The sequence below is a fragment of the Heterocephalus glaber genome, unplaced genomic scaffold (genome assembly GCF_053883595.1).
Source record: "Heterocephalus glaber isolate CG9 unplaced genomic scaffold, H.glaber_assembly_v1.0 deba00001760, whole genome shotgun sequence".
Lineage (NCBI taxonomy): Eukaryota > Metazoa > Chordata > Mammalia > Rodentia > Bathyergidae > Heterocephalus > Heterocephalus glaber.
Window position 1 is genome coordinate 7,604,413 of NW_028258457.1, and position 12,148 is coordinate 7,616,560.

At 38.9% G+C, this 12,148-nt stretch overlaps 1 protein-coding gene across 2 annotated transcripts in view; it reads left to right on the forward strand.

The window, feature by feature from the left end:
• Window positions 1–8,841, forward strand: part of LOC101709599 (putative adhesion G protein-coupled receptor E4P) — a 48,009-nt gene extending 39,168 nt beyond the window's left edge. Inside the window, exons 13-17 of one of the 2 annotated variants that reach the window (XM_021245143.2) lie at window positions 1,017–1,083; window positions 2,061–2,152; window positions 3,275–3,455; window positions 5,839–5,934; window positions 8,196–8,841. In XM_021245143.2, the coding sequence (XP_021100802.2) occupies window positions 1,017–1,083; window positions 2,061–2,152; window positions 3,275–3,455; window positions 5,839–5,934; window positions 8,196–8,231 (472 nt within the window). In that variant the 3' untranslated portion in view covers window positions 8,232–8,841. The remainder of the gene's footprint in view (window positions 1–1,016; window positions 1,084–2,060; window positions 2,153–3,274; window positions 3,456–5,838; window positions 5,935–8,195) is intronic. The other variant, XM_087201250.1, reaches the window with a different exon arrangement.
• Window positions 8,842–12,148: the final 3,307 nt, after the last annotated feature.

The window sequence follows — 12,148 nt, forward strand, 5'->3', positions numbered from 1 at the left end:
CTGTGTTTCAATAAAACTTTATTTTTGCCAACAAGTGGTGGATTATATCTGGATTGTAGCCCATAGTTTGCAAGCCTTGAAACAGAACTTAAGTATGGAATCTTCTGAGCCCCTAGACTGTTAGCCATGGCTTCCCATTTTTTTTCAGATTCATTTTGCCAGGCTTGTTGCCTTTTAGAATACATTATACTGCCTTTGACAATGTTAGCTGACAGAATACAAAGTGTTTGAGAGCCAGTATACTGTGTCCATAATTAATATCCTTAGCATTTTATGCTTGTTGTTAAATTATTGTTTTTACACTCCCATTATAGCAATCATTCTCACCATGACAACATTTATTGAGGCTTAATTCTTTGACAAAAACTGTCCCCCAAAGCTTTATATATAGGATCTCATTTAATCTTTGCTAAAAGTTCTATATGAGGAAAACCATACAAGTCTAATAAAGAAGTTAGTGGGTTGAGGATTTAGCTCAGTGTTTCCGGTGCCTGCCTCAAAAGCACAAGGTCCCGAGTTCGATCCCTGGTACCAAAAAAAAAAAAAAAAGAAGTCAATGAAAATAGAAATAAGTGGAGAGATATTATATATTCATAGATAAAAAGATTCAATAGTGTCAAGGTGTTAGTTCATCCTAACTTGATCTATACCTGTGACTCATTCCCAATCCAAATCCCAGAAAATTATTTTGCGGATACTGATGAAATGAATCTATGGAGGAAACAAAAGAACCTGAAGAGACAGTACATAAAAGACTGACATTACAGTACCTACTTGAAGGTTTAATGTATAGTTACAGTAACTACTTAATGTTTCCAATACTTAGGCTCATCTCACATTTGGGGAAACTAAAGCAAAGAATGCACTGCTTGTGTCAGAGGCAGAGTCTGTCTAAGGTCCAAATTCTGAACAAAATGGCTCTCAGCACTGTTGAGATCTTGCCCCAGAACCTTTTATTCACACTCTCTTCTTTCTCTGAAGTAAGAGACAGCTAATGTTTATCTTCCTCTCCCCAGCTGCTGGCTCACAGCTGATAAAGGATTCATCTGGAGCTTCATGGGGCCAGTGGCAGTCATTATCACGGTAGGTGATGGTTATTTACATGTGTGCCTGCCCTTGGTTGACCTAGCATAGAGAGTGCACCTCTTATCTGTTATGAAGATAAGGAAATACAGCTCAATGTCACCAATCCATCTTCCTGAAAATATTGTCCTCACTTCCATTTCCATGGTTTCCCCAGCTCACTAATTGTTATGCTATAATATAAACCTCTGCTGAGAATTCTTTTAAAAGCTCCACATTCATTCATTTGTTCATTCAATAAATATTGAATGTGGGCCGGGGATTTAGCTCAGTGGTTCCACGCCTGCCTTGCAAGCACAAGGTTCCGAATTCAATCCCCGGTACAAAAAAAAAAAATATATATATATATATATATATTTTTTTTTTTTTTTTGGATGAATGTTTACTCTGCACAGGGTGATATATTTTCCAGGAACTTCCTGATTACATCGCTCTTCTAGTATTGTTATTAATAGCAGCTTTCTACTTTCAAAGTGTTCTGATTGAATGATGGGTTTTTTTATTTTATTAGAACTTGTTTGCAGTATATAATGATTATGTTCATCATGAGCAGTTGGTACATGTACATAACACATCTTAATTCTTTTTTTATCTCCTACTCGTCCCCTCTTTTCTCTCTACTTCTTGGTCTCCTTACCTCTGGCAAAAGATCTATCTGCCTGTTTTCTACTATCTTTTATTTTGCAATATAATTTACTTATATTTTGGGTTTCTCATATAAAAGAAAACATGTGATATTTAAGCTTGTATGTCTGATTTATTTCACTTAACATTGTGATCTCAAGGTGGAAGCCACCTAATCAAGCACCCAGTATGGAAGGGTGCTGTACATAGTACATAATAGACTGAGCATGTCCCTAGTATCCCTATGAAGCATGTGAATTTTGGGACAAGGTCTTGAGATCCAAATGAAGTTAGGTTGTTTGAAAGGATCTCAAAAATTGTTTCTAAGTCATTTTTTCATGCTGTTTCCACAGATAAACCTTGGGTTCTACTTCCGAGTTCTATGGATTTTGAGAAGCAAACTTTCCTCCCTCAATAAAGAAGTCTCTACCATTCAGGACACCAGGTAAGAAGGTATCAGAATCAGTGATATTCAAGGATTTGTCCTATGGGACCATTCTTCTTGGAAATGGAAACCTTGAGACAAAATGTAGTACAGGACTGTGATGTAACTCAGTGGTAGAGGGCTTACCCAGCATGAGTGAGGCCCTGGGTTCAGTCCTCAGCACCACCAGGAAAAAAAGCTATAAAATCTCTCATTGCTGAAGAGCATTTGAGGGATAACTTATAGAAGAAATACAACTATGAATTTCAGGTAACTTGATTACTTCTTATTTCTTTAAGAAAAATGTATTGAATATCTCCTTTGTACATCATTCTCCTCATGTGAGATTCATATCAGAAGTATCAACACTGACCCCCTCATCCTTCAGAGTTATACACTTCTGGGCTCCATTCTTCTTGATGTTAGCAACTTGATTCTCATTGGTGTCAATTTTAAATGTTTAAAATAATAATGACAGCTAATACTAATTACAAAATTGATAGATGCTATACCCTGACAAATATTGCTGTATGGAATATTTATAGTTCCACCCTATATAGTGTAGGGTGCTATATCTATTGAAAATATGAACCAAGTTAACTCTTGGCTCATCTTATCCAAGAGTGGGTAAGTATCTTATATTGGTTAGTTGTACAGATATAAATTAAAGGAATATCTGCCTATCTTCTGACCCTGACTTTGGGTCAGACTTTTAGTTATCAGACCCACATGACATCACGTGTCCTCAATTTCCTTCTTCTAGGAGATTCTGAGTTGCCCCACCCCTCTACACATGAGTGTGTAAGTGAAGGTTCCTAACACACACAAGTGCACACACTCACATGCATCATCTCTCCCAGATAGTTACCATCCACAACCCTACTCCATTATGCCAAACACAATTTTTGTTCAGAGAAACCCCATGCTGTTGTATTCCAAAGTCATAAAATCATCATCACCATGGAAAACATGGGTTCTGTTTCATCTTCAGCTGCATGACCTTGTATATGTCACCATCTGCATGAGGTTGCTGTGATGGTTAAATAAGGTAACGCATGAAAAGAATTTAGTTAACACTAGTCTTAACTAATACCTACAGAAAACCTGATAAATCATGGCTAATATTGCTCTCTTTTCCCCCAGACTCATGACATTCAAAGCCATTTCTCAGCTCTTTGTCCTGGGATGTTCTTGGGGACTTGCCTTTTTCATGGCTGAAGGAGTAGGGGAGACAGTTGGATCAGCCATCACTTACTTATTCACCATCATCAATGTCCTGCAGGGGGTTTTGCTCTTTGTGGTGTACTGTCTTCTTAACCACCAGGTAAGACCAATTATTTTCTCTCACCAACTTACCTCAAAGTCTTACTGAATGATTGCTGACATTCTAGCCTTCCCTTGGCCTTCTGTATTTGTAATTGGGGTTGTCTTCTGTTGGAGAAGAGTCTTCAGGTATTGCTATGTCATCTACTCAGAGTTCTAACATGTCACTTAAGAGCATCTGTCAGGATGGGCATGGTGGTGCATATCTGTAATCCTAGGACTTTTGGAGGCTGAAGCAGGAGGACAACAAATTCGAGCCCAGCCTGGACAATTTAGCTACTTCATGAGACCCTGCCTCACAAAGGAGAGGGTATGGCTCAGTGCAGTGCTCCATAGGTTAAATATCCAGGACTTGTATCCATAGTATAAGGTAGAATATGGCACATTAACAAATAGTCCTTTCCTCCTGGCCCTCCAATCTCAGTGGTTTACAACAAAGGTTTTTTTATACATCATACTACCTAACTGTGCTTTGATCCACACTGTCTTCCTTTGGGGATTCAGGCTATAGGTGTGGCTTCCCATCTCAAAATTCCACTTTACCCAGCTATTCCCCATTAGGTATCTTCTCGAAAGAGTTAAAGACATCATATTATAGTAATACATCCACACCCATATTTATAACAGCACAATTCATAATAGCTAAATCTTGGAAGCAGCCTATGTGTCCATCAACGGATGGATTAAAAAAAGTGTGGTATTTATACACAATGGAATACTGCTCGACCATAAGGAAAGATAAACTTGAGTTATTTGTAGGAAAATTTATGCACCTTGAGATCATAATGTTAAGTGAAATAAATCAGAAATACATGCTTAAGGCCGGGGACTTAGCTCAGTGGTTCTGGCGCCTGCCTTGCAAGTGCAAGGTCCCGAGTTCGATCCCTGGTACCAAAAACAATAATACACGCTTAAATATCATCTGATTTCTCTTACATAAGAAACAAAGATAGCTAAATAAAATGTAGATAATAGGAAACAGGGAGATAGATCTTTTGCAAAAGGGAAGTGGATCAAGAGATGGAGGAAGGGGAGAGAAGGGGACTGAAAAAAAGAATTGAAATGTGTTACGTGGACCAACTCTCCATGAGGAATTAATTATTGTGTACTGAAAATATGTACTAATAAAAAATGAAAATTGGAAAAAAATAAATAAAATGTTGGTGATCTCATGGCTAAAAGAAAGGAGATGGAGCTGGGGATGTAGCTCAGCAGCACAGCGCCTGCCTGGCAGCCCAAGGTCCTGAGTTTGATCCCTGGTACCAAATAAATAAATTAATTAAAGAAAAGAAAGGAGATCATGGCAAAACACAGTTTAGCATGCAGCTCAGCTTTCTTAATGCTTCTGCTGAGCAATCATACACTCTGATGTATTATTGACTCCGATTTCTTTTGTTAAAGCAAATCACATGCTCATACTTGAGTTCACCAGGGACAGATGGAATAATCCTCCTGTAGTGAGATAGACTGTACAGAACTGCTGAAATATTTGGTGCAATCTACCAAAACTTAGAGAGACTTCAGATCTGCCACTAAGTAGGTTACTTACTAGGTAGGTGACCTTGGGCATAATGCCTACTCTGAGCCCATCTCCTCATCTGCAAAGACAGCAATGCCTTCTTCCAAGAGTTGAGGATCAAATGTAACAACAACAGTACAATATAAATCTCACACAGACTTTGCTCTCTGTAGAAAATTGGAACAGCTTTTCTGGCATTTTTCTTTTCCGGTAAGTGGAGTTAGCAGTTAAGATGCTGGTGGCAAAATGACCACTTTAACACCGTTAGTTTCTTTTCCATCTTTTAGTGCTGTCTTTAGGCTTGCTATTATTCCTCAAAGAAGAAATGATATACAACATAAATGTCTTGGTGAAGTAGTATTGATCATTACACCTTTAAATGTCATTCTTAACATGTCAAAGGTGTCAATACGTGGAATACCAGGGGGCTCTTCAGCAAGAATGGAAGGATTTTGGGTGTTTCTCTGTGACCTTGGACAAATCCATTTATTTCCAGAGCATCAATTTCTACATCTTTAGTTGGAAGTAAAAAGAGTACTTTTGTCATTGAGTTGATGTAAGGATTAAATGACATATTTCATTTAAAATGTGTCATATAAAAGTGGCCTCCATCACCACCACCACCATCTTCATGATATACCAAGTCTTTATGGTGCTTGACATGAGTATCTTTTTTTTACAATAGAGGTAGTTGGTTTCAATAAAAAGAATCAACATGAGTATAACCACTATTACACTACAAGTCCAAGAAAAAGTGGTAGAGGGTAGGGCTTGCTTCTCTATCTTTAGTCTTCCGTTCTAGGGTCCTTTCTCTCACACCAAACTCTGGAGATAACACTCGTTTCTATATTTCTCAAACTTTCAGGTGCGAATGGAATACAAGAAGTGGTTTAGTAGGATGTGGAAAGGCACTGAAACCGACAGTGCTGATATGTCTCATTCTACTACCCACACCAAAATGGTAAGATGAGCTCCCCAAAATGCTTTTTCTAAGCCCAGAATACGCTACCAGCAGCTTCCTGGTTCCTTGGTCTTAAAGAAAAGGGAAAGGTTTGGGTACTATGCACACTTTGGTTTATGAAACCAAAACTTCCCTCTCTCCCTCTCTCCCTCTCTCTCTCTCTCTCTCTCCCTCTCTCTCTCTCTCTCTCTCTCTCTCTCTCTCTCTCTCTCTCTCCCCTCCCCTCCCTCCATTTTCTTCTTTATTTTCTTATTTCCTTTTATTTCTTCTTTCCTTTTTTCTCCTTTCTTCTTTCTCCCTTTCTTTGTTATTTTTCTTTTCCTTTATTACTTTTCTCACTGTCTCTCCCTATCTCTTCTTTCCTTTGTTTCATTTCTCCCTTCTTTTTTCTTGCTCCTCTCTCCCTTCCTTTCTTCCCTCTTCCCTCTTCCCTCCTTCACTCTCTTCCTCCCTTCCCTTCTTCTCTTATTTCCTCTGTCTTCCATTTTTCTTTCTCATTCTATTTCTTTTTGTCCCCTTTATTTTTCTTTTCTTCCTTGTTCCTCCTTCCTTCTTCCTTCCTTTCTTTCTCTTTTCCTTTCTTTCTTCCATAAACATGCAAGGGACATTTAACAAGAATGTTTATTACACAACATTCACTTAACAAATACTCATTGTCCACTACATGTGTGCACTGGTTAGGTGCTAGAGTAACAGTGGTGAATGCACTGTCAAGGGTCCTAACCCTCACAAAGCTGACATTCTAGTTTAAGGGAGTGTTGGATAATAAACTTCAATAGAGGATTAGACGACATGTTACAAAGTGATACATGCTACATAAAGTAGAAGTGAAGTAACGTAGAGAGATTAGGAGTGTATGGCATAGAAGTTCAGTTTTAAGCAAAGCACCACCCTGAAGCTCCATGAGAAGCTGCCACTTGTTTGAAGGTTTGAAGGCTGTCAGTGATCAAAATGAGCCCCAGTTATGAAGTTATCCACATTCAGAGGGCCATAAGCGGACTCTAAGCACTTCAGTGGGAAGCCATTTACGCCTGAGTGCTATGACTCTCGCAGCTGGGCTTGTCCTTTGTGAGCCAGGACTCTGTGCCCGTGGGGCTGCTACAAGTGCTAAGAGCTTCATTTTGGACATGAGGCTTCTAGGCTCGGGTTTCTGCCAGACCCCTTAACTCAGGTGGCCTTTTCTCCTCACACCTGAGCCGTACCCTTGGAGTCTTCTTTGGGTTGAAAACGCTACAGTTAGAAGTTAAGACAGAGAAGTGGGAGCATATGTGATTTAGTCAGAAATGGAAGAAAAAGAGGGAGAAAAGATAGGGAAGACAACTCATGAAGGGTCCAGTTAGATACTGTCCCCAGCTGGATCTCCTAGAAAGCTCTGATGTGTGAATGATGCCATCAAGCTGTGCCATCCTCAGGCAGGTGGGTGACAGGGTCTTCTGTGCCCATTCAGTAGTTGGCTCTCAGATCTCTCCTGCAGAGTAGAGCTTAACCCTCAGGAGAGGCAACTCCTCTCACACAGGGTGGTCTTCTGGAGAGGAAGGGAGATATAAACCATGAACAACTAATACAGCAGCAAAGTGTGGGCCACTTGCCTGGGAAAGAGCATCTGTGTGGGACACCCATGTTCACTGCAAGGACCAGAGAGAGCAGCCTCTGGAACTCCATGTGAGGATGTCCCTGGAAGGCTGCATGAGGAAAACATTCATCAGATTTTGTGTGATATTTCAATACATGCGTACTATGTGCATGGACACTTCCTTTGTCCACCATAGATGACCCTTCTCAACCACTAATAAACATGGTTCTACATTCAGATTGAATTTGGGGTATCTCATCTGAGAGAGAACATATGATACATGTCTTTGGTGTCTGGCTTATTTCGGTGAACAATGTCCTCCAGTTTTATCCATTTTGCTACAAATGATGGGAGGTTCGAATTCTTTAGGACTGAATAGTACCCCATTTTGTAGATGTACCTTTTTTTGTTATCCATTCATCTATTCCTGGGCATGTAGGCTGACTTTGTATCTTAGCCATAGTGAGTAATGCTAAAATAAATATGGGCATGCAGATAACTGACACAAAATACTTATGAAAAGCTAAAATAAGACAATTTTTCAAGATAGTGCTTGAGGTATAAATAGTACTAGAAGATTCAGATATTAGGGTGTGTTCCTGAGGTTTTTTAGGAAGGCTAGAGATTTTGGCTAATTTCTGAAGTGTCAGTTTCTCTTTTTCTCATTATCTCCCTCTCGCTCATGTAGGAGGAGCCAAGAAAACCATCAGAATATGCTCTTTGAAGAGACCTTACGTCATTCAACTTCTGATCTGCCTCTGCTTCTTAGCCAAGGACTGAAAACTGACTTGGGTGTCAATGGTGCCTCTCTGTGGTCATGTATGCGTTGGACTATTGCCACTTCCATCTTTCCTGTGAATCATAAAAATTTGTCCACTTTGGCTATCTTTAAAATAAGTTTATTATATTAACACACATTCATTGTAAAAATGAATGGGTTTTACTGTGACATTTCCATACATCCGTGTATTGTGCTTTGATCATTTCAGCCTTCCTTCTTCCCTCTCTTGTCTTCCCTTCTCGTTCCCTTCCCCAAGGACGTCTTCCTTGTTCCTAATTGTCCCTCTTCTATTATCAGGTCATATTTATTTTCTTGTCTCCACAAATAAGCAAAGACATGTGATGCTTGCCATTGTATAGCTGGATTATTTTGCTTAACATAATATCCTTCAATTACATCAATTTTTCTGCAAATGACATAACTTGTTCCTTATGGCTGAATATATATATATGAATGACATTTGCTTTGTCCATTTATCTGTTGATGAGTACCTAGGCTGAATTCATATATTGATTATTGTGACTAGTGCTGGAATAAATGTGGGTCTATAGGTATTTTTATTGTATACTGGATTCATTTCAATTGCATAAATATCAGGACTGGTATACCTGGCTCATATACTACTTCTATGCTTAACTTTTTTTAGTAGTCTTCATAATGTTTTCCATAGGGATATACTAATTTACATTTTATATTTTTTATTTTTATTAGTACACATTTTCAGTACACAATGATTATACTCTTTGTAGGAAGTTGGTACAGGTACATAATACATCTTGATTATTTTTTCATCCCTTCCCCCTTCCTTCCTACCTGTTTTCTCCATCTCTTGCTCCTACTCCCTTTTGCAAAAGATTTCTCTCCCTGTTTTCTATTATCTTTTACTTTACTCTATAATTTATTGATTTCTGGGTTTCTCATATATGAAAACCCATGTAATATAAGCTTATTTATTAAATACATATAAACATATATAGATATTATATATTCTAGATACTAGTCCTGTGTCCAAAGAGTAGGTAACAAAACATTTTTCCCATTCTGTAGGTTGCATCCTCACTCTGTTGGCTGATTCCTCTGCTGTACAGAACCTCTCTAATTTGATAAAATCCCTTTTGGGGAGGGTACTGGGGATCAAACTCGGGTCCTTATGCTTGCTGGGCAGGCGGTGGAACCACAGAGCTAAATCCCTGGCCCAAATCCCATTTATTGATGCTGGTCTCCCCCAGGTGAGCAAGAAAATCTATACCATAAAGAAGGATAAACTTGAGTCATTCTTAGGAAAATGGATGCACCTTGAGACCATACTGTTAAGAGAAATAAATCAGACACACAAGCTTAAATATCCCGTAGTTTCTCTTATATGAGAAACCCAAAGTATATATAAAGAGCAAAATAAAAGATTTATAGTAAGGAGGTAGATCTTTCTTCAAGGGGAAGGGAATCAAGAGCTGGAAGGGAGGGAAAGGAAGGGAGAGAAAGGGATGAAAAGGGATTAAGAGGGATTATATACATGTACTAGCTCCCCCACAAGAAATGTAAACTTTATGCACTACAAACATGTACTAATAAAGGAAATGATCTGGAAAAAAACCAAATGCTGAAAAACGTCTCTTTTTAAATGATACAGGAAATCTAATCATCAGTGAGTGGAAGAATGAATCTAGACACATTTCTCTCACCCTTTGCAGATATAAAATAAAAATGGATCCAAAGCCTAGATATAAAAAAAGAAACACTGAATATATTGGAAGATAAAATAGATAAAACAATTGAAAACACAGGTATAGGCAAGGACTTCCTGAACAGAACACCAATTGCAGGAGAAATAATTCTAAGAATCAACAAAAAAAATAATCAAATTAAAAAGTCTACACAGCAAAGAAAACAGTCAACTGAGTGAAGAGACAAACTACAGAATGAGAAAATTATTTTGTCAGCTATTCCTCAGAGGACTAATATGTGAAATATATAAAGAACTCAAAAAGATTAGACCCAATCAAAAATGAATAATAAAAATGCATAGACACTTATCAAAAGAAGAAATACAGGGATGTAGCTCAGCAGCACAGTGCCTGCCTGGCAAGCACGAGGCCCTAAATTCGAAAGAAGAAGGAGAAGGGGAAGGGGGAGGGGAAGGGGAAAAGGAAGAGGAAGAGGAACAAGAGGAAGAGGAGGAAGAAGAGAAGAGGATGAAGGGCCAGGGATTTAGCTCAGTGGTTCTGCCGCCTGCCTCACAAGCACAAGGTCCCAAGTTCGATTCCTGGTACCAAAAAAGAGGAGGAAGAGGAGGAAGAAAAAGAGGAGGAGGAAGAAGGGGAGGAAGAAGAGGAAGGAAAAAGAAGGGGAAGGGGAGGAGGAGGAAGAGCAGGAGGAGAAAGATGAAGAAATGTCCGATAAGTATATGAAAAGTGCTCAGCGTCTTTGGCCAATTAGAGAAATGCAAATCAAAACAACACTGATATTTCAACTTTCTCCATTCAGAGTGGCTATCATCTGGGACTCAAAAACAACAACAAATACTGGAAAACATATGGGGGGAAATGAGCCCTTCCACATTGTTGGTAGGAATGTAAACCATTACAACCACTATAGAAATCAGTACCGAGTTTCCTCAAAAAACTCAACACGGAAATTCCATTTGACTCAGATGTACCTCTCCTGTGTATATTACCAAAAGATTTGAAGTTATCATATTACAGTAATAGGTGCATACCCATGTTTAAAGCAGCACAACTCACAACAGTTGAATCACAGAAACAGCCTAGATTTCCAACAATAAACAGATAAAGAAAATTTTGTATATATACACAATGGACTATTATTCTGCCATAATTAAAGATAAATTCTTCCCATTTGTAGGAAAATAGATCTTGAATTTATAATGTTAATTGAAATAACCCCGACACTGGATGTTAAATATCATGATTTTTCTTATATGAGAAACCCAAAATATAAGCAATTTTTTAAAAACAAAATATAAAATAAAAGAGTTTGTAGGAAACAAAGAGGGAGACTTTTTGGAAGTAGGGAAGCAGATAGGCAGAAGAACATACTGTGGGAAGGAAAAGGGTTCAAAAGTGATCGAGAAACCGTGTGTGTGTGTGTGTGTGTGTGTATTGCCTATAGGCAAAAGTGAGTGATGCAGGTGGCTCCTAAGAGCATCAGCATTTTCTTACTGGTAACTGCATCAGGGAGGGTCATTAGTTCTCCCATAGGCAATGCAAATTCATTCCCTTAAGCAGAGACCTACACAACACAGGTTGGGGTGGAGATACTTCTACAACTGAGGATGGAAAAATTACTTTCTCTTGAAAAATAAGCTCATCAGAATTTAGGAGTTGAATGTCACCAGCCTCAGCCAACCAGGTGGTATAAACCTATAGTGCCAGCACTCTGATAAGCAAAGGCAGGAAGTTCACAAATTACAGCCCAGTTTGAACAACTTAGGGAGACTCTTTCTCAACATTAAAAAAAAATAAAATAAAATGCTGAGGGTATACCTCAGTGCAGAGGCCCTCGGTTGGATTCCCCAGTAACACAGAACAATAAAAATGATTCCAACCTCATTGGAGTCCTGCCAAACATCTCCATCCCAATTTACACTGTCCTCACCAACACAACCAGCCCCATGGTCACCGTCACTATTACTGTCACATTTACCATCATCAACATTATCACCACCAGCATGGTCACCATGATCCCTACCAGTGTCCTCGTCCTACTATTACCATCATCAACAATCTCATCATCATCTTCCACTCCACCACCATCTGCTACTGTCACATCCACCAACAGGAGCAGCAGTGTCACGATCGTCACCTTAACTATTTCTTCCTCCTCCTCATTATTACTGTGGT